Genomic DNA, 27,351 nt, shown 5'->3' with positions numbered 1-27,351 from the left:
CATCATTATTTTGGTATTTGCTTTTAAACTACATCAATCCTGACAATTGAAGATGTAGTTTAAAAAAACCAATACATACAAAGTAAATGTCCTTTCACAATGTCTCTTTAAGCTCGTAACGAATACATGATCGGATGATCTAACTAATCCCTATACTTTCAGCTTCATATTATGCCGTTGTAGTATATTGTCAATGTGTTTTCATGCTTGCATCTTTTTCAGCTTTTAAGCACCTTTAAACACCCCGAAACAGGTAATTTATACAATCCAACGCAATATATATTTTATATCAATCTAGCAAGAAAGTCTGTGGGATGTAGCCATTTAGTGGTAACAGCTTATGTCAATCGTCAGATAAATTTTAAACACTCTAGATATCAACCGATAACTATGAAATAACTGTCACACTCACGTTTAGCACATGAGTGTGTGTCATAACAAATAATAAAAATATGAACATAACCTTCGTTGTATTCTATAGCATTACTCTATAAATAACTTGTTAATAAATTGAAAAGTATTATAATTGAAATTTCTGTGGTGCTTTATTTTAAAATTTACGTTCGTTTTAGTTTTATGCAATAAATCTCAAAGACCATGAAGAAATCTAACCCAAAACCTCGGTCAAGTTTAGTTAACTCACGTAAAGCTATTCGAAAAGAGAAAAGACAACTTAAAAAAGCACACCGTAAGGAACACTATTTGAAAAAAAAATTGGAGCCCTCATTTTCACCTGGCAAATTTGTAAAGAGACCTGACGACTCTTCAGCTTCAGATGTTAAAGTTAAGGTAAAAGAAACTTCATTTAATCTTACACAACTGTGCACATAGAAAATATGGTTTCGTGATTCTAATAAAAGGTGTCTTAATAGCCTAAGTTTATAGTTATTGTTTTTTTAATATATTTTTTTAATATTTTTGTTTAAGAAAAAAATACAAAAACCTATGATCCATGATATCCTTGACAAAGAAAGAAAAAAGGAAATTAAAGAAACTGAAAAACTTAAGTCTCAAATGGAGAATCAAAGGAAAAATATGTTTTTAAAAGCAAACGAAGATGAAGAAAAAGTTATTAAGAAGTTAGAAAAACAACTTGGTTTAAATAAATCTAAGAATAAAAATAATTATTTTGCTGATGATGGATTGGACTGTATCCTTTTTTTTATTTATGTAAATTGTGGTTATTTATGCGTGTACTAATTTAATAAATGATCAGCCAATACAATTAAACTCATACATAAAAAATTTCTTGCTAAAAGTGGTTTTGTGTATCAAATTCCTCTAAATAAATTATGTGAGTATTGAAGGCGGTCTGAGTCATGATCAATAGAATACACAATAATGCTTTTAAATGGGTAGATACTAGAACATAACTATATTTTTACTTTTAGTCTATGAATTTAAAATTTTCTTCACTTATTTAAAGATCTTCTAGAAATATGTGACAGGACAACATCAGAGCAAATTGTAGCTGCAGAAAAACATTTAGCAGATGTGGGGAATGATTCAGATTTCGAAGAAGATCTTGCTGTGGTTACTGGAAAGAATTTAAAAAAAGATGCTAAGAAAAAACACTTAAAAGTAGTATCAGATCATTCAGAAAGTGATGTCATGGATGTTGATGATGATAGTGAAGAGGAACTTGAAAATTCTGACATAAACATCAAAGAGAAAAGTAGCACAGATGAAGAAAGCCCAGAAAATGATGGAGAAAGCCTAGAAACTGATGAAAATGATGAAGTTATGGAATCTGATGACCCTGAAGGTGATTTAAGTAATGAAGATGAGGACACGGGTTTGAGTGATGAAGAAAGTGATAATGATACAGATAGAAAAAATACTAAATTAGCTGGAATTAAATCAAACACAGTGAAATCCAAACAAAGAGTTGTAGCTGAAGATGATATTAGTAAAGTATTTAGTGATGATGAAGTTTCTCATTTATCTGGAGATGATTCAGAAATCGAAAATAATATTGAAGAGGTTGATAGTAAGAGTAAAGAGAAACCAGATGTTTGGGAAGATATTTATGGCCGGAAGAGGGATAAAGAGGGAAACATAATTAAGGTAACTAGAGGCATCAATGCAATTCTACAATTAATATTCTTAAGAAAACTTCCTTCCTAATGATTCATTTAAAAAATTTAAGTGATAACCAAGTTCATTTGGTTACACAAATCCTTAACACAATTTATATATTATATTTATTAGGTTATAGTCTCCCACTGCTTTGAGACTGCCGCTCTGTGTGTTTTATTTTATGAAATTAGTTTTAAATAAATGTTAATGTTGCAATGGAAAAATGATGCACAGATTATTTAGTGCCATAAACTAAGTATTTTTAATGTTTTTTTCAATACATCACTGACTTTAAAATGCAGTAAAATTCATTAAAAAATTATAAGCGCTCCAGATTGTTTGGTCAAACATATGGCGGTTTTCTCATAGCCTTAACCATATGACCAATTAAATGCGATAATATAGAAATATCTAATATTCACGACCTCAGAGTGAAGTCGCTCAATTCTCTTGGCTCACAACGCTTTTTAAATATAAGTATCTTGACATCAGGTGAGCCTCCAGTAACATAAAAAAAATGAAAAAAAGTAGTAATGTCCTTCAATTTTTTTTAAAAACTACTCCACAGACGTTGTCCTGCATATATCAAGGGATTAGAAAAATAAGCAAAGTATGAAATCAACTGATTGGTATTTAAACCATCCAGGGCGCTACCCAAATGCATTAAAAAAAGTCTTTCAAATGGGTTGAGCCATAATTTTGTTTGCTTATTAACATTTCCACATTTAATTTAGGAGGAAAAAGGAGTCTACATACCACCACATCTTAGAAACAAAGATTCTGGGTCAGAGAAGGACTTAGCGCAATTGAAGAGGCAAGTTAAAAGTAAGTGAGAGAGAAAGTAGTGTGAGCTAACACACAAACAGTTAAAAAAATAAGTTTAAACATATAAATTTTAAGCGGACAGAAATTATCCAGTCTAGTAGTCTAGTCTCTAGTCAAATAATTGAATTTGCAAATATGAACAATAATTATGGTTCATATTTTGGATTTGTATTTAAAAAATTAAATAATGTTTTCAATTTTGACAAATTGTATTGGAATGACATTCACGCTTTGTCACGTCATTATTTTGACTGACTAAACATTATAAACACTGTTTAGCGTTGTAGTAGGTCCTGCCGCTTCATGTTTACAAAAATCATTTATTCATATGGGCAACACAATGTACACTTATTAACGTAAAAAAAAATATACATTAAATACTTCTAATTTTACATTTACTGCCAGTTCTCAAATCAAGGGCGTAGAACGGAAGAGAAGAACTGGCAATAAACTCTCCGCCACTCTTTTTAATCGCCAAATTTTTTTGTATTACACAACGTTTGCAAGGAGCTGCAACCATTACACCATGTTCGATATGACATCAGCAGGAGGCATGGTGAAATAGGAGCACGCACTTACATTCTCTTGGATGGGTTTCTTAATGTAGTATTGTGTTAATGTAATATTGTGCCCTTATGTAACGGGATTTATATTGTTTTTCTAGTAACTGATAAATCGTTGAACATATTAACGTCGTATTTATTATTTAATTTAATAAAAAAGATTGCGGTGATCGTAATCAATTGATATGTAATCAAGAACCGTTGGTAGTGTTTCTAAATATACGACCACGACTGTATATAGAATAAAATGTATGTACTGTTTGTATGGAGGTCTTTTTTTAAACTTCTACAATATTATTTTTATAATTGTACGTTTCAGGTGTGTTAAACAAACTAGCTGGTACAAATCTACATTGGGCCAGTACGTCCATAGAGAATCTTTACCTCAGCAACAGCCGGAACTCAGTTAACACTGCGCTTACGCAGCTCTGGTTAGACGTCACTGTCAGTGTTGCCCTCACACCGGATAGAATGGTGGCAGAGCATGCCGCTTTGGTATCAGTGTTGCATGCTAATGTTGGATCGGAAATTGGTAAGGGAATTTATTATTCATTTTAATATCATTCTCATTCTTTCAGATTTTTAATAGCATTCGTTTATATTTTTTATATTATCATAGTTAATAGGATAATATTAAAAAAAGCACTTGAAATTTGGATTACACACGAAAGCGAAATAACATAATAAACCTCCCACAGATAACAAATATAATACAAAATGAAACGAAAAACAAAGCGATGAACGAAGGTAGCCAGGAAACGTAACTGTTTGTTTTATATAATCTTGAGTTGTTTCATATTAATTGAGTTCCATTGTAATTGGCCAAACGGGCGTAATGACGTACCTTGTCGCGTGTCAGCTGTCAACGTGTATTGGATAACAGCTGTTGACAAATCAAAACCAAAGTACAGTGCCACATACTTTTCTTGGCAGGCGGCTGAAATTGGTCCGCCATTTTGAAATGTCAGATTGGCATTGCTTATTTTCTGTAATTTCTTGGTGCGTACAATAAATAATTTTATTATCTACCAACATCTTATAAAAATCCGACTAAAATGTATTTTGTATTCCTTACATTATTAATTACAATGGCAAGTTTTAAGTATCGAACGGTTCTGATTGCTTGGTATCTTTAAAGATATTATATTAATAGTACAGGTAACAAAACCTATCATATCATTATTTTTATTTATTACTAGCTGACCCGGCAAACGTCGTCTTGCCATGTATATTATTTATATAGGAAACATTTTTAAAGTTCAATAAAAATTTCTACTATAATTAAAAATAGGGGTTGATCGTAGAGGGGTTGTATGTATTTTTGAATGTTGTATCATATAAAAATAGAAATTAAATTTTTTGTCTAAAAGATAAATTTAGGGGTGGACTACCCCTAACATTTAGGGGGATGAAAAATAGATTCTCATAGATACCGGATAAGCACAAAAAATTTCATCTAAATCGGTCAAGCCGTTTCGGAGGAGTATGGCAACGATAACTGTGACACGAGAATTTTATATATATAGATATATATTTATTTAAGCCTAGAATTGTATTTTCTATATATTGTTTTATTAAGACATTTCAATAAATTATTAAGTTGCCTGCATGACGTCATTAGTCCCCTTATAATGGTTAATTTGTGTACTGGCAATACTAATATCCATGACAGCAACGCTCTTACCGGCTAAGAAAAGTATGTGGTATACACAAATTTGTTCGACGTCCATACTATATTATTATATACGCACTATTATTTTTATTTATTCCATACTTCGTTGCAATAAAAAGAACATGAATAACACAATACATAAAAATTACAATTACAGTAGAGCCCGTTTAACACGATCACGCTTAATACGATTTCTCGTATAATACGCCACTTTAGGCCAGTTTCTGCAACTTGTGACTTATTTTCATACATTTCTTAACGCTTAATACGATTTCTCGTTTAATACGCCACTTTACGCGAGTTTCTGCAAATTGAGACATATTTTCATACATTTCTTAACGCTTAATACGATTTCTCGTTTAATACGCCACTTTACGCCAGTTTCTGCAAATGGAGACTTATTTTCATACATTTCTTAACGCTTAATACGATTTCTCGTATAATACGCCACTTTACGCCATTTTCTGCAACTTGAGACTTATTTTCATACATTTCTTAACGCTTAATACGATTTCTCGTATAATACGCCACTTTACGAAAGTTTCTGCAACTTGAGACTTATTTTCATACATTTCTTAACGCTTAATACGATTTCTCGTATAATACGCCACTTTATGCCATTTTCTGCAACATGAGACTTATTTTCATACATTTCTTAACGCTTAATACGATTTCTCGTATAATACGCCACTTTATGCCAGTTTCTGCAACTTGAGACTTATTTTCATACATTTCTTAACGCTTAATACGATTTCTCGTATAATACGCCACTTTATGCCAGTTTCTGCAACTTGAGACTTATTTTCATACATTTCTTAACGCTTAATACGATTTCTCGTATAATGCGCCACTTTACGCCATTTTAAGCACCTTGAGACTTATTTTCATACATTTCTTAACGCTTAATACGATTCGTCATCCCGTTTAAAACGCCCGAACCCTCACGTCGTGTTGAAAGAAGAACAACCCGAGATACTGCAGGGTTTTCCTGGATATTCTTCCATTGATGACAATGTAGCACCGTACGAAATTCAATCACAAAACGAGGGCGTTTGACAAAACTCCGGTTTTGTCAAACGCCCAGGCATTATCAGCTGTTAATAATTTAAGACGCTATGTAGCTTCTTTGGATCAAAGCGAAGATGTACTGCTAAAGTTGAATTATGGATTTTTTTTTTTAATTTATCTGTCAAACCAAAATAAGTGATTATTTAAAATAATGTAATTATAATTATACTAGTTATCTAATGTAATTTATAAATGTATAATTTAATACCTTTATATACCAAAATCAGAACATACATAATAATATGTAGTACGTATTATTTTTTATATCCCGCATAATACGCTTTCTCGCTTAAGACGCGTTTTTGGACGGAGGTCTTAAGCGGGTTTTATTGTATAATTATAATAAATAAAAAATAAAATCACAATCGAACGGAACGTTCGTTCGTTCACTCCACCAAATGAACTCCTAATAAGGGATTATAAAAGGTGGCTGCTCATCGGAGTATGAGATGTATCTGTACACAGTCTGAATTTCCAGGTGCGCATTTCTTAGAGGAGTTATCGAAGAAATTTGATTTTATGATGATGGACCCGCAGCCTGTTGAAGACAAGAGATTGGATAATTTGGTTTCCTGCTTGGCGCATCTTTATAGTTTTAAGGTATTAGAATTATACAGAGGGAAGTAATTTTTCATTGTACAGTGAGCAGTGTTGGCCTAGTGGCTTCAGCGTACGACTTTTATCACTAAAGTCGTAGGTTCGATCCCCGGCTGTGCACCATATATATTATATATATGTGAAGGTGAAGGAAAACATCGTGAGGAAACTTGCTTTGGACCCGAAAAGTCGACGGCATTGTCAGTCACAGGAGGTTGCTCATCTACATGCCTATTACATTGACAAATGATCATAAGACAGAGAAATAAATCTAAGGCCCTGACCTAAAAAGGTGTAGGGCTACTAATTAGCTTTATTTAAAAAAATATTAATTTATATTCGTTATTTGGCTATTTATACCGTAATCCAATACAATAGACTAAACTAAAAACATAATAAGTAAAAACTTCAAACCTAAACATTTATACGTAAATATAAATAAGGCAATTATTATATATGGTATACAACTAAATATGTGGTGCGCAAGACACACGTAAACTGCTGCTCTGAGTTATTATTCTTGTTAGCCGTTGTTACGCCCCCCTTCGTGTCGTGTCAGCAGTTGGTCAATGTTCAAATGGAATCTGACCAATTATATTTGATATTTCCACCAGTTTTTTTATGTTATATAATCCCAGTGAAAAAAATCCTGTAGGTTATTGTAGTGTGTACTACAGGGCATCGTTTCTCATGCGGTCGCGTCCATGGGGGGGGGGGGTCGAGTTCGATAAATACAAACTACATACAGGTTCAGGTTTTGTTTGGTTTGGTTTCTTCATCATCGTCATGGTGTTATTAATAGAAATGTATTCTGAAGCGGATTTTTTTTAGATATACCACGCCAGTCTTCTCTACGATATCCTGGCGCGTTTAGTAGAAGATTTGAGTGAGAAGAACATAGATTGTGTTCTCACTGCACTTAGATGTGTGGGCGGGGTTCTGAGGAAGGAAGAGCCTTTGGCTTTGAAGAACTTCATACAAGACACGCAAGCGAAGGTTGCTCGGATGAATGAGAAGGCCAGTACTGGGTAAGTCATCACAAATATATGTATATATATATATGTCTTTGTATGATGAATATTTTTTGGGTGTTGTGGGACTTTAAAAAAAATGTTTTCTTAATAAGACATAATATGAGGACGTTTTTGTATACAATTAATACAAATTGTTCTAAATTTTTTTTAAACGAAGTATTTTGTATCATAAATACGTTTAAATAGTTAATAGATTTGCAAAATGGTTTTAGAATAATTAAAAAAAAATCTGTAAACAATATGAGGACAATTTTGTATTAAAAAGCATCAATATCAAAATATAATTTATTTATATTCGTGTAGGTATAATGTACATTTATGAACGTCCGAAAAAAATTGTACATATATTTAGAACGGACGAGAACTGGCAATCTTTTTCGTGGACTCGAGAACTGGCAATCTTTTTCGTGGACTCGAGAATTGGCAATCTTTTTCGTGGACTCGAGAATTGGCAATCTTTTTCGTGGACTCGAGAACTGGCAATCTTTTTCGTGGACTCGAGAACTGGCAATCTTTTTCGTGGACTCGAGAACTGGCAATCTTTTTCGTGGACTCGAGAACTGGCAATCTTTTTCGTGGACTCGAGAACTGGCAATCTTTGCAAACTGGCAAACCTCGTCGATCTTTTTTGTAAGCTGTAACCTCATCAACACGTTAAAACAGTTATTGATTGTAATAAAATAATGAATTAATAATAAAAAACCGAATCCCTTTATCAAGCGGGATGCTCATCTGATTTTAATTAACACTCAATGCCAGAGGCCTCGCGAGTGCGTTGCCAGCCTTTTAGGAATTGGTACGTTATTGGAGGACCCCAAGTCAAATTGGTTATTAGATTGCTGATGAAACACGCTAACACGTTGTATCAAGGTCATTGAAGGAATGTTTTTTTTTGTTTATAAAATAGGAGGCAAAGGGGCAGGAGGCTCACCTGATGTTAAGTGATACCGCCGCCCATGGACACTCTCAATGCCAGAGGGCTCGCGAGTGCGTTGCCGGCCTTTTAAGAATTTGTACGCTCTTTTCTTGAAGGACCCTAAGTCGAATTGGTTCGGAAATACTTCAGTGTCTAAAAAATTGTTATGAATAATTTTCTTATAATTGATGATTATAGATCAAGTATTACGAGTATCAAGTATCAAGTGATAGAGGGTCTTTCATATTCCCCCCCCCCCCTCCACCTATAGTGCTTACGTAATACTTGAACGGCCACTTAGGAGTGAATGAATAAAGATATCTGCATTTCAGGTCAAGAATAAAGTTTCTTTTGGAAGTGTTGCTAGCTGTGAAAAATAATAATTTGACGAAGATACCGAACTACGATCCGTCAAACGTCGAGCATTTGAAGAAAATGTGCAGAGCGATTGTTAGGAAGGGAAACTACGCCACGCCACTTAATATACGCTTGGAGGATTTATTGAGAGGTATTTTTCACTAATAAGTGGTTTACGTCTAATTTACTAATAAGGTTAACATAAAGTGTCCAAAAACACTATTTACTAAAGACTCTGTTTTTGTTTTTAAACTTTGAGTTAACAATCTTTATTTGTCCCTCTGTATTTGTTATTGCAATCTGTAAATAATTTTTGATCTAAATAATCAGCGTTGCTTACGCGGCAAAGGATACAGGACACATGTTTTTTTTTCATTCAATATATTAACCAATATTTCCAGCTCATGAGCGTGGTAAGTGGTGGGTAGTGGGTTCCGCGTGGGAGGGAAATCGTCCGCAAGAAGAAAAAAAAACGGTGACAAACTTCGATCAGAAGTTATTGAAGCTCGCCCGGGAGCAACGGATGAATACCGATGTTAGGAGGAGCATTTTTTGTGTTATTATGTCAGCCCAGGTGAGAAATCTTTTAATTTACATACATTTATTAAATAATTTTTGGTTTTATTGCTTAATCATAAATATAGTGAAATATTGGTACACCAAATGGTGTAACCTTGGCGCGTGAAGGGCTACGGAGGGTAAGGGCAAGTGGAGTCAAACAAATTTATTTATTTAGAAACTACAGATTAAAAAACGCACAGTTTAAACACGAAAAAACATATTCCAGCCAAATTTATATTTTGTCACTCACTCAGCAAAAGAAAGTATAGTCTGTGCGGAAACAGAACTGGCGTGGCATGTATGCGATAATATCATTTTTTTTACTAGTCTTTTTTTCATATTAAGGATAAAGAGTGAGAAGAATGGAATAAGAATAGAACTATAACCTAAATTTAAAAAAAAAAGTTTAAAAAAACATCGTGAGGAAGTCGGCCTTGGAAATCAAAAAGTCGATGGCGTGATGCTTGCGATGCTTTGCCTATTACATAAATCACGAAATTGTAGCGCCAATTTTTTTTAAGTCCTTTTACTGTTGTAGATTTTAATTTAAGGGAAAATTCATAAATAAATTGTTTTCACCTACTAATAGTAAGAATAGCCTTTTAATTCAGATACTTGTACATTGAACCACGTTTCTATTTCAATCTTCTTCTAGGTATGCCCCTTTTTCCAAAGGTCTCCTCCAAATCCCGCCATTCCTCTGCACTGTGCCACTCTCTGCCATGTAACACCTGCTGTTTCTTTACTTTGGTCCTTCCACATTCTAAGTTGTTTTTCTCTTTTCCGTTTGCTGTTTTTGCTCCACTTTCCTGTTCCTCTTGCCCATGTGCCCCGCCTATTTTCACTTTACTTTATTTATTGTAACATCTGTTAACTTAGTTGTTATTCTGAAAGCTGTATTTATTTTGTATGTCGCAAATATTTTTTCTCCGTTTGCGCCCTTGAAGTTTTTATCAATATTTTAAAAAATCAACAGGATTACATGGATGCATTTGAGAAACTCCAACATTTAGGATTGAAAGGACAGCAGGAAAGGGAAATTGTTCATGTCCTGTTGGCTTGTTGTCTTCAAGAGAAGAATTATAACCCATATTATGCGGTTTTGGGACAGAAATTGTGCGATACGGATCGGAAGTACCAGGTTAGCTATGAGATACGAGAAATGTTCTTTGGTTTTACTTTTTGTGTGTATTGTAATTTCATTTTGAGCAGTGTGTGCGACTCTCATCACTGAGGTTTGATCACCGACTGTGCTCCGATCTTCTGTCTATATGCGCATAACATTTGCTCGAACAGTGAAAACATCGTGAGGAAACCGGCTTGCCTTGGCGACCCAAAAAGTCGAGGGCCTGTATCAGCCACAGGAGGCTGATCAAAACCTTGCCTGTTAGATTGACAAATGATCCTGAAGCAGATACAGAGTTCTGAGGCCCAGACCTTAAAAAAAGTTGTGGCGTCACTGATTTATTTTTCATTTGTATATTGAACTGGAAACAGAATTGCTCGAATTGATTATTTTCGTTTTTGAGGTGAAACTTCTTTATCGGCGTTGTATAAAAAATTTACCGTCACATTTTTCGGTTACGCGTCACATTGTTCTGTTACGCTCCATCTTTTTCTTGTCCCTACCACGGTTGATTCGAAGAGATTCCTAGCCATTAATAACAAAAATATATAATAATGATAACAAAGATAGTCATAATTCTATTACAATTAATGAAATTCTGTAATAATCTTAGTAGTAATAAGGTAAAATGAAATAATTGTATTATTTGTATTCATGTCTATGATATTAAAAGCCTTTTGTTATTACAGTGTTTGTTATTGCAGTCTACTCATTAAAATTTTCCCAAGTTTATTTAGCATATTTTTTTAGTTATCAATACAATACTCAGTGTGGGATAAAATAAAAGAATTGGATTCGTTGTCAAAGCAAAGTATGGGCAATTTGGCGCAGTTTTTAATTCATCTTATTATGGAGAAAGGTTTGGCCCTTTCTGTGCTTAAGGTAAATAATGATTAAAATGATGACTAAAATTTTAAAATGCTTGTGAATTTTGAGATGTATACTAATATTGTGTTCGTTTTTTTTATTAAAACCATGTCTTAACAAAAAAAAAATCACAAAGTTTGTCGAATGTTGTAAATACAAAAATCGATATTTTGTTCAATTAGTTTAACATTTAGACTAGTTTTCCTTAAAAAAACTTTTTATACGTAATTGATATTTTTTTTGTTTGTTGCATACATGTCACAACTACATTTTGTTATTCATATATATGTATAATTCTACTGGAGTGAGTGTTTCTGAGACTGAGAAAGTTTCTTGCCCGCTCTACGCCCTTGACTTGCGAACTGGTAGTAAATGTAAATTTACAATTAATTTAACTTCTTTTCTGACGTTCATAAGCTTTTTTTTTTATAAAATACGGGCAAACGGGCAGGAGGCTCACCTGATGTTAAGTGATACCGCCGCCCATGGACACTCTCAATGCCAGAGAGCTCGCGAGTGCGTTGCCGGCCTTTTAAGAATTTGTGCGCTCTTTTCTTGAAGGACCCTAAGTCGAATTGGTTCGGAAATACTTCAGTGGGCAGCTGGTTCCATAAGCCTACTTGTTTACCTATATGAATAAAGTTATTTAGAGTTTGTATGTCACTGAACCCTTAAGCTGGATTTAAATGTTCTTTTGTATCTTTTTGGTTTCTCCTTTGATTTTAATATTTGGTGATTACGTCAACAACGTTACGTCTTTTTTCCACATATTACCCACACATTGTCTATGCTTGAAAACGAAATGCATTTTTTTTCAGATCATCGAGTTTTCAGACCTAAACAAGCAAAGTGTGAAATTTATGCGTCAAATACTTTTAGCAATAATAATGAATGCGGATCTCCAAGCTTCATTAGAAACCTTCCACAGAATAGCGAAATCACCAAAGTTGCATATGTTCAGGGAAAGCTTACGTTTGTTTATACAACATTTTTTAATCAAAAATGCGGGGAAAAAGAGCGGGATTTTAAGCGAAGATGAAATGGCAACACTGAAGGAGAGGAGCGTCGAAGTTGAGAAAATATTGACGGCGTATGAGAATAAATTGAGATTGTAATGTTTGGATTTTTATTTCATATATTTAGACCTGTTTTAAGAAATATATATGTTTTGTTTGAATCCGAAAAATACTTATTTAATAACTTAGATACTGTTTTTGTCTATAAATTAAAAAATAAAGTGTCAATCAACATAAACAAGTATTTGTATCTAACCCAATTATTTTACGCTGGAAATCGAACCTAGGCTGTTTAATACTCCTTGTTTAAAGCTTTAAAGTTTAGTTTTTGTAAATATGTTGTAACAAACATTCATTCAGAACAAAGACAACGCTGTCAGTCCCGTACGTTAAAATGTATAGCGTCTTGACATATAGAGGTAAGTTCGTGATCTCTATGGTACAGAGTAGAAATTTACATAGATTACATGATTATTTATTTATTTCTTAAGGCACACATACAAACACTTAACTACACACGACATACAAGAGCACAATACAATGACAATTGTGACAATTTAAAGGGAAATATTACAATGATAAAAGAGAAAAGAAATTGTATGATAAAAAAAACATGTGTGATTTACACGCATTATAGTTCCAAGTTATTTGGCGTAACAAAATTAAAATCTTTTCAAAAGATTTATTTTATTTTTATAGAAAAAACGCCACTGACTGATAGAATAAACTAAAATGTTGACTATAGCTAAACTTCAGGCTGTCTGTTTTTGTGACAGTGTGCGCGCGCATCGTTAAAGTAACTCATCATTTTTCCCTAACGCGCCAAAAGAAGTATAACTTCAAAAAATACAATATACTAGATTAAGAAATACAAATATACAATTTAAATATTTAATATATTTGTACTTTGCAATTGTTATTATTATTGGTGATAGATCAACAGTCACGGCTACATCTTACGTCTAAAGACACTGTCATAAATCTTCTTAGCATTTACGCAAAGCTAACGATCTGTTAATGTTTGTCCTCACCGCCCGAACGTAAAAATGGACTATGTTTCTTGTCTCTTTAAGACGAAATTCACGGTTATTAATATGTTAATGTACACTCAAATACATATATTAAAACATATTCTAGAATCTAGTCGAAAATATTTTTGTCGTTACATAGCTAAGAATGCTTATCTAAAACCAAGTATAAATATACTTTATGTATGTTTGTAAACCTGTCCATTTTAATCTGCTGTTTAGCATTATCTATAGCTTGATATTCTTCATAAAACACTAGCCTAGGTGTTGCGTGACAGTTTCCGTGTTCAGTTATCATCGTTTGGTCTGTCTCTTTCATTTATTAATTTTAAGACACCGGAACAGATATTAATCTGCTGAAACCGTAATATTGGCGATTTTTTATAATTCTTAATTAAATAAAATATATTATAATTCTTAATAATTAATTGGTAAAATAAATCTTTAGTTTAAAATGTCTCAAAAATGCGACTCGTTTTTATTTTTGAATGGATTCTCGCTGATGATGTTGAAGGCCTATACAGGTCAGCTCGAGCTGTTTTGGCGAGCCTAACTCGGCCGGATTGGGTGTTTTCCCACAACTAGTGCAAGTCATGCGAGACTCGGACCTCGAATTGGGCCGTCGTGGGATGTTTAATTGCCTGAAAGCAATCTCACTGGGCAGAAAGGAATCTCACTGGAGTGAGCGAAGTACCAAGTAAAGGTCCACGCCTTCACCGGTTAAGTTTACCCTAATCTGATAGTAGACACGTTAAAAGCCAGCTCTAAATTTATAGTGTAACTTACGTGGCAACAAGCTGTCTACTTGGATTTGATTAGATTCTTTATCATGTGATAATAGATTTAAAATACACATTATACAGTGATAAGAATAGCATATTTGCTGAGTGGGTGCGGTTATCTTAGTGCAAATAAACTAGATATGTATGTTTATTTTAGAGTAGGTATAATCGATGTAGTATGTTTTAAAAAGATAAATAATATAGCTGTTGCCAAGGAATAAAATATTATTATTGTATTTGTAATGTTGGGAAAGTCCATACAATACCTGAATATTTTATTTATCTATATGATGAGAACACTGATAGTATTAAGGAAAAAACTGGGGCGTTTTCTCAAATGTAGCATATCAGCGTTATGAACTTATGATTTACGCTAGTTGAATCTGTATGGCGTGTCAAGTATGTCAGTCTTATAATATTTTTTGTATCCAGGAGACACCAGACATTTCATTTTGAATTAGAATTATCTTCACGTAAGGTTGTTTAAGGTTTAAGTCTGGTTCTCTCTAACATTGACAAAAATATGCCTAACGATGCCGTATGTTTACTACATTAAAATAAATAATAATTACAAATAATAGGTTTCAATGTCTTAAATCCAACTTAAATGTTTATGATTTACAAATATTGCTTGAATTGAACGCATCTATACTTATTTAGGACAACGCCATCTGTAAATATGTTCGTAAAGTATTTTAGTTATTATTTGACATTTAATGTCAAACATTTACAATTCAGCAGTTTTATTTATCTAGAATCTTAATGTTGTTGCTGCATAGGAAATTGTATAAAAGTTTGAAATGTAATTAACTTAAAATAATAAGCACAAATTATAATTGAGTAGCTACAAATACCTATACTTGGTGTGACATCTCTTGGAAGAAATTGGAAACTAAACTGAACAAAGAGAGCTAGGTAGCCACTGCTAGAAATTAAGGTTGTGTTTTATCTCTCTCGTACGAGTGTGAACGTTCAGAGAGCGAATGAGAGGGCGTTCAGACTTTCAGCCATCAATTCATAACCATCTTTCTTTCTTGTGCAACTATTTCTCGTCGGTCGAGGACTCGAGGTCTAGGATCTAGCGCGATCGCAGAATGGACGCCATTCGTGCGAGATAATTCGAGTCAAGGTATAATTCGCGCGAATAGTGGGTGCGACGAGTGGCGGGCCGCGGGCGTGGAGTAGCCAATACTTATGCTATATGTGTGAGTGGTGCGTTGTGTCCTCGGTGTGGTGTGTCCTGTGCTCGGAGTGGCAGTGAAGAGTGGAGAACGGCGGCGGGAGGCATGGCGGGCGCGAGCTGATCGGACGGGCGCAGTGTTCGCTCGCGCTCCGCCGGCCCCATGCGAGCTGCGGACGTTTTATGGGTGCATGCCTGAGCTGCCGGCGCCGTGAGCGAAAGGCACCCGAGAAGCGTTGGGTGCCGGGCGCGGTCGGGCCTGCTAAGGGCGCGGCGGCTGAGCGTCTCCCCCGGCGCGCCTTCTTACGAGCCATGGCCAACTCCATTTCGAACATCAAGATGACGAACCCTCTGAAAAACATGGTCAGCAAGCGTCGAAAACGATATATGAAAGATGGCTTCAATTTGGACTTAGCTTGTATCCTTTTCTGAGTGTTAATTTTATGTTAGTGTGTGTTGCCAACCAGAGGTGAGTCCACTTTTTATCTCCTAACTGGATTTCATAGAGACACAAGTAGTTGAACCTGCTAGGATAGTTTTTTACTCAAGGACAAAGTATAACCTATAAGTCACTATAGGTAGTAACAATTTTGTCTAGTTGAGGTTATACATTGATATGTTATGAAATTTACCTAATATGCATGTAAACATATCACTAAAAAACTTGTCAAGTCATTTAAAAGAATTGATGGAGACCATGGTATTATATCAAAACATGTATGTTAAACATTTGAAAACTACAACTAGTTTGTATAAATGTTACTATATCCAGTGTATATGTATGTAGGTGAAAGATATTTTGCATAGCAACAAGACAAGTAACCTATATTTATATACTTGGGAAGTATATACAGCACTAACAAAGCAACTGATAATCATGTGGATCTAAAGATAACTTCTATTGAGTATTTATATAATTCCAGGGTGTTCCTAACAACAGTGTCAAGTTTTTTTAGTTAGTATTTGTTAGATAACTTGTTAGTCTAAATATTTATTACTATTAAGTGGTTATTAATTAGACATTCTAATTATTAGTTAAAAAGAAGTAGTAGAGTTACATTTTGTCATTATTCTAAAAAAATCTAAATTATAATAAAATAAATATTTTAATAAGTGAACCTTAATTTATAAATAAGTATTTATTTACTGGAAACTAGTTTCTATATTATTACTATTATTTAACTATTTTAAATAAACTCAAACTTCTTAACTATGTACTTTAAAACTATAATAAATCTAGTGATTTTATTAACTGTTCAATTTACATCAATATATATTTTATTAAAACTAAACCTATGTTTGCATTAGCAACATATGATACATAGTAAATTCTTCATTCAATAGTATATAAAATATAACACTCACAAATTTCTCAAAGCTTAATTAGAACATATTTATGTAAATAATACAAAGTTACTAACTTACAAATTTAAGTAGGATTTGAAAACATTTTTAATCACCTTATAATTTTACAATATTGACTCGTATTACTAACCAATGCCTGAGACATCTCTATCTTGTGATCATAATGACTCAAAACTTTTGATTGTTTTAGAACCTAAATAGTATAAATTGTATTACAATTGTAAGACTTCTATATTAAATGTATGACAACAGTGTAAATATTTTGGCATTATACTGTTCTGAAGTCAATAAATTTGATGACTTGACCTCCTCAATTTTCTACTTCTTTCAAATCAATTCCTCGCAGACCTATTTAAATTTTGAGCAAAGCATTGATTTAAAATATCATAATTTGATTTGTTATATTTTCAATTTTGAGTGTCTATTTTAATATTATTTTTTAAAGCAAACATAACTTCTATGATATTGATTTATGGCTTATCTATCCACTTCACATTACATGTGTTATATGGGGATCTAAAAATCTTTTTAGTATCTTATCTAGTTGCTATGTCATATTCATGTATGATTTTATGGTATTCGGTTGAAGTTTTCCGATTACTTCTTTAAATAATTTTTTCTATGATACTTTTTTAGTGATAAATAATGTTTAATATTTTACATTGTATAGACATCCAGCAGAAAGATTTTGATCATAATATTTAGTGACATGTTGTTCAATGCTACCAAGTTTAGCAGTTGTTCCTATACTGTAATACACATTGACAGACCTATTCAATTTAACGAAAAATATTTTAAAATGCTAATAAGCAGAATTAAAATAAATTAAAATATTGTCAGATTAATATAGATAAATAATGCCCGTGGTAAGAAAAAATCAAATTTGAATAATATAAAAATATTAATTAAAAATAATAGGAAGTGTGTTTCGCGCGAACAAATGCAGTGACAAATTATCAGCACACGCGGCGGTCACTCACCCTTTGCTCAAATGGGATTTATAAGTTATCATATTGATAATGATAATTATTTAATAAGGAAATACCATTTTTGTTTATACTCAGCATATGAGTGGCTAGTGACATTTGAAACTGTACACTCAGCGTTGCCATGCTGTCTGAAAGCGTATAATAAATAGGTCGCATTGTCAGTGTTTTAATGTGCATTGAAATGAGAAATAGATTTGAAATAATATCGGTGTAAAATGGTTCGAGGCAGTTTTAATGGCATCGTTACGATTTTCAGCTATGTTACACTTGTGTACAAAATGTACATTTTACATACATTTATAACACTATTAAAATATAGATATTGTTTATGGCGGTTTCTCATTTTTATTAAGACTTAAAATATGATTTCCGTTTGGCAAATTCAAATACTATTTTGACATCAGACATCTATAGAAATGTCAGATATCTTTAACTAAAAATGGCGCTTAAGCCAATATTAAATCAAAACACGACAATTATATATCAATAAACAATTTTCCACATTGTAATTTAACAAATTTAACCTTCGGCTTAACTTTTTCTAACTGAATACTTAAGTGGTATAATTTTGTTATAGGATTACAACTCACGCTTGGCCGACTTCGATAATCCGAATGAATTTTTAATGGTCTAACCTTTTACGATATTAGTTCTGTCTGTATATGGTGACCATGTGTTTAAGGCAGGTACATTGTCTCGGCCCATAAATCGGCATCATTGTCTAGTTGCTAAGGTCGAGTCATAAAAAATTAAACCGAAACTGCTCGACCGATACGTATGAAATTTTTTATGCATTTTTGGTGAGTCAGAGAATCGGCTACTATCTTTCAAACCCCTTACTGATAAGGGGTGGCATTAAAAAAATACATACAACCCTAAATGTTCACTCTTCTATCAACAATTTTTTTTTCTACACTACAAATTCTCTAGAAATTATTTACAGCCGGGGTCCCGGGTCAGCTATATAGTATATTTATAATACTAGTAAAGCATAAATTTCTTCATTTCTAGATAAAAATATCATTTTAAAGAAGAATTGTTTAGCCCTATCGGAATATTTGTACCGCTAAGCTATTGTGATATTTTAGACATCGAAAAAGCTATTAATTGAATTTTAAATACTACTTTGATGTACTGTCATGCCTTCATAAGTTAACAAACACAAATGTTCCCACATGTGTCGTTCAGTGGCGGATTTACCAGCAGGCTGACTAGTCTGGAGCCTAGGGCAGCAAATTTGGGAAGCGAATTAATTTCGCTACCTCCTAGAAATCAAAAAGATTTTTGCATGAGATTCCCATCACACTTGTAAGTTGGGTGTAGCAAACTTCCATATTCTAGAGTTTAACAGCTAGTTCGCTGCTCATCAGTAATCGACCTCTCCACCCTCAGAACCCTATGAGTAAAAAGAGCGATTGCAGAAAATGTATTTACCTATTATGCCCACTATCAACCCATACATGTCAGTTCTACCACTGCGAGGCTGCGAACTGGATAGTTTGTGTATAAACTATAATCTTTTGATCAAAATTCAAACCCAAAAACATTGTTTAGCGTGAATTTTTAACGAAATTGTTGGATCATAAACATAATATTGGACATGATAATTGTATAGGCATTGTATAGGCTTCCCAGCCTATACTTTGAAAATTTGTAAAACCATCACTGGTGTCGTTAATATATATAAAATAATAGTTTTCAAAAGCGCTTTCTACAGATATATACCGCTCGTAGTAATTACAAATGGTACTTTTTAGAGCCCGAGCGTTAATTGCCTCAAGTAATCTGTACTACGAGAGTAATAAATCAATTAAATTTCAATTAAAAACCTATTATACTGTATCGTAAATTAAAAGTCAATTTCTTGTTTAGTTCTAAATACATCTACATAATATTCGAATAATTGGAATCGTTTTTTTTTATGTTTGTTGGAAAATCTGCGATTCCTTTACTACTGTAGTGTGTTCGATTTTTGAATTATTTATCTAGACGATTATTGTATTGAGGTCTATATTCCATTCAATTTTCTAATTGATACCTCGCTTCATACTCAATTAGTAAGTAATTTTTTATTTCAAACAAATGAATTAATTCTTTCAAAGACCCGGTGGGTCATATGAGATTGTAGCACTATACAAATATCTAGTGGAGCGATAGAAGCCTTAAGGGGAAGAGGTCAGTTTGACTAGTAGAACAACTTTCTCTTAGGAATATAGCTCGAAATACGGCTCGCGTGAAAAATGCTGATGCATGTTTGATTCATTTGCTTTCTAAAAAAAAATATCTTCGCTGTTACGTACAACTCGTTTTAACAATGCATTTATCTGTAACTGAGACTGTATTGAATGGCTAGTCCGATTTTGATGAAATGCATACAGCAGTACGTAGTTCGTTCTGTATGTTTTTAGTTTAAATTATTGGTACCTGTAACTGGGCACTTGTAGGCTTACACTGGAACTTTTATTCATACTATGCATTGATTGTTCAAAATACACTTGAATCTCCACCCATTAACATATAATAGTAATAATAAAAGGCTTTATTGCTGTAATTACTTATACTAGTTCATAAAAAAATGTGAAATACTAAAAATAAAAACTCATAATTAATCGGAAAGCAAGATTTTTGTTATACAGCTTGTCCTTGGGCATAAGCCTCCTCTAAGGGCATCCACTCTTCTCTGATTCTCCTCTAAACGCATCCACATAGGGCCAGCTACAGACCAATTCACATATACTAGGTTATAATAAATGATTAATTAAGCTGAATTATTTCGCCTCAGTATCTAAGTAATTTGTTGCTTATCATTGTAATGTACATTATCCAATAATTGACTTAGGGACAGTTCTCATACGAACCTTTTCCTGTACCTTCCAATAGAAATACCAATTTTAAAGTTTTTGTATGGAAGTTGTGATTGCATGGAATAGAAATTCGATTGGAATCTGGATAGCGTAAAATACCGTCAACGCACTCGCAAGCCCTCTGGCATTGAGTGTCCATGGGCGGTATCACTTGACATCAGCTGAGCCTCTTGCCCGTTTGTCCCCTGTTCTATAGAAAAACAAGCTATTAAGAGTTCAAAGTGAAGTCAAAAAATTGTAACAAAATTCAGCGCTTGTCCATTTTGGTCCGCATAACTCGAATACTTCACATGAAGAGAAATTGGACGTACTTCAATTTTATGTCACCAACGATAAATTGTATGTGATTTTTTTAGTGTCAATTTACACTCTACGTGTGTGGCAACTCGCCACTTGCCATTGCGTCATGCGCGTCCTTGTCTATTATGAAGGTGTGGCGAGGTCTCCATGGTAACCAGGCTTGGGACCAGTGACCTAAGTCACTGTTCGTGTAATAGGATTTGGCATCCGTTTATTTGGTCAGGTGCCTTGATTGAGTAAGAGCTGGTAGCCACCACGACACACTCCAGGTGATGCTCAAAGCCAAAATAACTTTATTTGTATGGGTACACTTATGAACGTCAGAAAAGAAGTTAAATTAATTGTTAATTTACATTTACTAACAGTTCGTAAGTCAAGGGCGTAGAGCGGGCAAGAAAAACTGGCTAGAAACTCTCCGCCACTCTTTTTAATCGCCAAGTATTGAGTCTTACAAATTGTTGAAACTGGAGCAAATCAATCCCAAGGATTAGGATCATATAAGTATTCGTCAAATTTATAAAAAGCTTTATTGATTAATTTACGTTTAACGACAGTTTTGAATTTATTAAGTGATAATTTTCTAATTTTCATGAGAGTTTGTTGTAAAAACGAATACAATTTCCATATAAGGAGTGGTTTATTTTCTATGCTCCTCGGAACCAAGTGATTTACCCACCACCAGACTGATCATCACTAACAAGCATCAAACTAATTGATTGAACATGCTTTACCAGTGATTTAAACCCCTTAATGATTCGGCTCTATTTTACTGATAAAATTTTATCGTAGGCCTCAATGAACCAGTTTGAATTAGAACCGTCATGGTGTTTGAGGTTGTTGCTGTGCTTAAGGCCCTATTCCAGCACGAATTGCTGTGTCAGTGTCTCGGGGTGGACTGCGGTACGCAAGGGAGAGCTGGAGAGCTGAGGCGCGCCGGCCCGTAATAACAATTGGCTATGTAAATTAAATTAATGTAATTTTACCATTTTTTTTTCTGAAATGGATTATCTGGCTTGCGATAAAATATATCGTGTAAATTTCAAAATCATGTTCTATATACATTGTCGTCATAAAATGAATTCAATGTGTCAAAAATTGGCATGTTTGGATATTTTTTTCTATGGAGCGAAGTTATTCAAATCGTGTGTCAATTAGTTACTCAGTGTGAGTATGAAAAATAAATGTAAATATTTGTGAAAAGTATGATTTATATTAGTTCTCTTAACTGCCACACTGGTTCTCATTCCACAGATTCTAACCCTCAAATTTAATGGTATCACTTAGCGCTAACTTTCACTCCCGTATGTCATTAGATTTTGATATAGGAGTCGTGACCTAATCTACCTAGACCTAATCTCTTAAAATTGACAACACTAAAAAATACTTAAATCAACAAGAATATTGACATCTGCCTTTAGTTTATCAGGCACATTCATTTTCCAGATTTTTAACTAAAAATAGCGTTTACAGTTAAGAGACGTTTATAGGTAGGGAACTCGAAGCATTAGTATCCCTCTTGCGAGTTCTTTAATAAGTCGATTTGTATGCATAGTGCATTCGTTAATATTAGATCGTAAATTTTGGACATATTTTAGCTACTTTATTACGCGTTTTGACAGCGCGACCCAGTTTCCGCGTAGGCGCATGTAGTTATAATTGTTAGAACGGTTTTAATTTGAATAAACTTACGGATTTTTTTTTAATTTTACAATGGCCAAGTGTGGTTCGGTGAATGTACTACGGAGGTATTGTGTTAACAAATGAAGAATCTGGGAAAATTCAAAACAACACCTCAAAGGCTTCTCAATTAATATGTATTCCTCTGACAAAGCAAGCTGTGAAAATCAGTTCATTTATATTTCAATACGATCCTGAGCCAACTCCATTTACGGACTCGACTGTCTACAATATGCCGACAGCGAATCTTCTTTCGGCCATGAACAGGTGATGAGGACGTGGAGAAACTGACCAGATGGTAACACAAGGGCAAAAGATCACGCGGCCGTTCACCGACCAGATGGACCGAGTGATAAAATACAAAATTATACACGGTCATAAGAGAGGTGGTGGTAAATCGGTGGAAGCGGTGAAGATTGTCTGCTCCAGATGGTTTTTTGTTGGTCAATATGCTCAGACATAAGCTGCCCACAAAGGGAGATATTTCAACATTATATTTGGGTACTAGTTTAACCTGTATTGGTTTAATTTAAATAATATTGTATTATCAATGTTGATAACGGTGAATTAATGAATGTCTTTTATAAGTTTTTGCACATGGCTATCCGTGCTGGCTCGTCGTTCTATATAATACGTATCTTGGACATCATTTCTAAATTTGTTTTTGTATAATGAAGAACCTTCCTCGCTATATACCTTTAAAATGACTTCGGTACACAAGTGTGATCAGTATAGGTTCATTTTTAAATAACATATGGTCCTTCAAGGTATGTCAAATTCTTAAAAGACTGGCGACGCACTCGCGAGCCTTCTGGTATTGAGAGTGCCTTTTGCTTCTATATATATTACAGATTTACGTGACATAGACATACCGGCTTCTATCAGTGAAATTCTCGTTTAGTTGATTTAGTTTTTATAAACTTTAACTAGAATACGTTGAAACCGTAGAAAGATCTCTCTAGAAGACGTATTAATAATGAAAAATAAAGTATAGACAAAGAGTAAAAAATATAGGTAACACATGTTACAATAAAACTTAATCAACTAAGGTAGAAATGGGCGAGGCACAGATAAGTGGAGCAAGAAAGTACTAAACTGTTGCCCAAGGTGCAGCAGACTAAAAGGACGAAGACCACTTCGAAGGTGGATAAACCAAATGAAAGCAACAGCCGGTGGTATATCGCAAAGAGTGGTACAGTACAGGTACAAAAGGTACAGTACAGTATACCAAAAATGGGCACACAGATACCTGAAAGTAGATTGAAATTGTTTAAATGTAAAATATCTGAATTAAAATGATTAATAACTAATATGTTCTGTATATGTATAATTAAGGTGTATAAATCGTAATCCAAAGGTTCTAACAGTAAAAAATTGTTCGCTAACGAACTCGTTGTTAGAAATAAGTCATCCAACTTGAATATATGGCTAACGCACCTCGCTAACAGTGAGGCGGCGTTTTTGACATTGTGTTAAAACAACTAAAATTGCAACATAGCATGTTATAACTGGACAATGATTTTGGACAGGCTAGTGGCTTCGATCAAGGCTATTTTATTTAAAAAAAAACAAATACACGTAAAAAGTGTATTGGCCTCCGAAATGTGAACTGCCAGCGCTTGCCTGTCCTGTGCTAAATTCTTGCTTCCCGCCAATTTCTAGCTCTCGGCTGCAGCAGGTCCTTCACTCTGTACATCCAGCGGTTCCTATGCCAAGCTTCGTTCACCGATGCGACTTATAGCAAATTAACAATTAGCTCGATTTATTACGATAACGTGTTTTATAGAGACTAAAACATGTTTGTATGAATGTTTTATGTATTTTTTGAATATATATTACTATATATATATATATTTAATAGTTATTTATTGACTAGAGGAAATTTTGTTTCGTTTACCTTAGCAACGCATTCGCCTCGTTATGAGCTATTCACCTGATATACTGAAATAAAATGAATTGTTTTTCCTCTAATGCCATGAGTGATAAAGACAATCGATAACAGTTGAGCCCGCCCTTCTAAAATTCTTAATAAATAATAAATAGCCTTTTAATTCAGATTTTTGTACAATTAAACACGTTTCTATTTAAATCTTTTAAGTATATCTGTGCCCCTTTTTGGCAAAGGCTTACATATCCCGTCTTTTCCAAATTCCCCTCTGCACTGTGCCTGGTACTTCAATTTGGTCCTTCCACCTTCTAAGTTGTCTTGGTATTTTCCGTTTGCTAGATCTTGGCCACCAGTTAAGTACTTGCTCCACTTTTCGCTTCCCCTTGCCATGTTCCGTTTCTACTTTATTGATTTTTATTATAAAATCTGTTAGTAGTTGTTTATTTTTTCGTTGTCTTTGCTTCCCTATCATACGATACATCGTCTAAAATTCTTACGTCTCCCAATGTAGCAAACATCATTTTTTTATATTTAATTGAATTGTACACATGAAACTTAAATGTTTTAAAAATACATCACTGACTAGAAGGAAATTGTTAACGAAAAATTAAATTACGTAGTACTTGAACGGCCCCTTAGTAATTTTCGTATAGCCGCTAACAAATAAATTGTTTCCATGTGGGCGTGGACACCACTTTGGTTCACTGTTCTATGGCTACTTGGACAGAAACCAATGGACTTTCTATGTGTGTATTTAACATTTGTTCAAACTGTAAAGGATAACATCGTGCGGAGACCGGCTTGACTTAAACCTAAAAAGTGGACGGCGTGTGTCAGTATCACCTATTTACCTATTAGATTGACAAATGATGATCTTGAAATACAGAGAAATCTGAGGCCCAGAACTAAAAAGGTTGTAGCGCCAGGTCATTGTGGTTCATAGTGAGTTAGCGTAAATATTGAGAAAAGCCTTCCTATCGTGTACGATGTCGAATGAAGCTTCGCAACCACTCAAGGTCGTGGTACTAGTGAAATGAAACTTGCATAGCAACAGTCGTGATTTACATACTGTGCCAGCGAGTTCTTAATTAAACTGTTAGGGTTAGCGTACACATGGTATTATTAAGTAAATGTATGAGGCAGTATTTCTGAAGTTTTGACAATTTTGTGCGCACGGAGCATTTCTTTTTGATTTTTTTAGTAATTGAATTTTAATCAAATGACAAAGACTTAGTATGTTAAATGACTTGATTTGAAGAAATATTTTTTTTACGATTTATCCTTAATACCGGTTTCTTTCTTTAGACCAAATTCAGCGGGCTTGTCGAGTCTCTAACGTATTATTGATCGGCTTGATTCTATCTTTTAACGCAGAGACATTGCGTCCTTTTGCGTTTTCTACAAAGTGCACTACGGTGAGTGTTCTGAAGAAATGTTTGGGTTGATGATGATGAATTGATCCGTCCTACCTCGTTTCAACACCTTACGATCCGTATCAATGCATAATTTCATCAACATCACCTTGATGGCTGGAAGTCTTCCACAGTACGTTTTACACATTCTCTTGCAAGCTATTGTGGGATCGTCTCCCGGTGGGGGTCTTCCCTGAGAGTTATGACCTCCAACTATTAAAAGTTAGAGTGTTAGACTCAATGGCCGGCAAACCACCCACTAAAAATGGTTGTCCATGAGCTGCGATGACCGACCTTTATGGGCGTCCCATAGGCTCGATTGTATATATAAAAAAAACCTTATACCAGCCAGTCTTAGCCTCTTTTCCCGCCAATTGGCTTATTAATTTATTTATTAAGGAACACCAACAGATTACATGTATACATTTTCTAATTAACAATATTGGGTTTAATTCTAGCATGCAATCTAATAATAGGTGTGCACAACATTGACTCTAATAAATGATAGCGGACAGAGTTTACTTAAGTATTTGTATCTTTAAACATAAATAAATTGAAACGTGGAAAATATTACATGACTTATGGCTGAGATGACTGATTTTTTTTTTCATAAAACTAGGAAGTGTGTCATAATACACGTCAAGACCATATCTACAATTACATTGGTTAAAATTCCTAAGTATTCTACGGAGGGGCGCATGTTTACCTAGATTGGTTAGGGACTGTGGAACGAAAAAAGTATCAGTCTTATCCTACTTATACCGTCATATACACAAATTAGCTTTTGATACATACACGAATTAACGCTCCACCACCACCAGTCCTTATATGGAAATAAATTAAGCGAAATTAGAGACTTATCAGTAAATAAATTCAAACTCTCGTTAAACGTAAATTAATGAATAAGGCTTTTTATTAATTTTACGATTATTTAAATGATTCTAATACTTGGGATTGATTTGCTTCAGTTTAAACAATTTGTATGATTGAGCCAACTTAGCGATTAAAAAGAGTGGCGGAAAGTTTCTTGCCAGTTCTTCTTGCCCGCTCTACGCCCTTGACTTGCGAACTGATTGCAAATGTAAATTTATAATTAATTTAACTTCTTTTTGTGTAAGTGTACTTATTTTCCTATATGAATAATGTTAGTTTGACTTTGAATTAAACATACGTTTTAATGTGTCT

The 27,351-nt window shown here is 33.9% G+C and overlaps 2 protein-coding genes and 1 long non-coding RNA gene across 6 annotated transcripts in view; all 3 read left to right on the top strand.

The window, feature by feature from the left end:
* The first annotated feature begins 433 nt into the window (after nucleotides 1-433).
* LOC123712879 (nucleolar MIF4G domain-containing protein 1 homolog) lies at nucleotides 434-12,788 on the top strand. Its single transcript, XM_045666231.1, has 12 exons — nucleotides 434-789; nucleotides 928-1,150; nucleotides 1,427-2,067; nucleotides 2,814-2,904; nucleotides 3,787-3,999; nucleotides 6,686-6,807; nucleotides 7,636-7,832; nucleotides 9,087-9,262; nucleotides 9,513-9,685; nucleotides 10,649-10,813; nucleotides 11,549-11,680; nucleotides 12,484-12,788. The coding sequence occupies exons 1-12, from the start codon at nucleotides 598-600 to the stop codon at nucleotides 12,778-12,780; spliced, it is 2,622 nt and encodes an 873-aa protein (XP_045522187.1). The 5' UTR covers nucleotides 434-597; the 3' UTR covers nucleotides 12,781-12,788.
* A 2,477-nt stretch (nucleotides 12,789-15,265) lies between these two features.
* The window catches only part of LOC123713555 (phosphatidylinositol 3,4,5-trisphosphate 3-phosphatase and dual-specificity protein phosphatase PTEN), a 59,184-nt gene continuing 47,098 nt past the window's right edge, over nucleotides 15,266-27,351 (top strand). The window contains exon 1 of one of the 3 annotated variants that reach the window (XM_045667277.1): nucleotides 15,266-16,089. In XM_045667277.1, coding sequence (XP_045523233.1) covers nucleotides 15,855-16,089 — 235 coding nt within the window. In that variant the 5' untranslated portion in view covers nucleotides 15,266-15,854. The remainder of the gene's footprint in view (nucleotides 16,090-27,351) is intronic. The other 2 variants (XM_045667280.1, XM_045667281.1) reach the window with 2 other exon arrangements.
* On the top strand, nucleotides 19,908-22,165 carry LOC123713557. Of its 2 annotated transcripts, none has more exons than XR_006754207.1 (3): nucleotides 19,908-20,082; nucleotides 21,246-21,458; nucleotides 21,979-22,165. It is a non-coding gene; the product is annotated as an uncharacterized LOC123713557 (long non-coding RNA). The 2 variants fall into 2 exon arrangements; XR_006754209.1 differs by lacking the exon at nucleotides 21,979-22,165 and adding an exon at nucleotides 21,555-21,587.

The sequence above is a fragment of the Pieris brassicae genome, chromosome 8, assembly GCF_905147105.1.
Source record: "Pieris brassicae chromosome 8, ilPieBrab1.1, whole genome shotgun sequence".
NCBI lineage: Eukaryota > Metazoa > Arthropoda > Insecta > Lepidoptera > Pieridae > Pieris > Pieris brassicae.
Note: the sequence above shows the minus strand (reverse complement) of the source record. Positions and strands in the feature narration are given on the sequence as shown.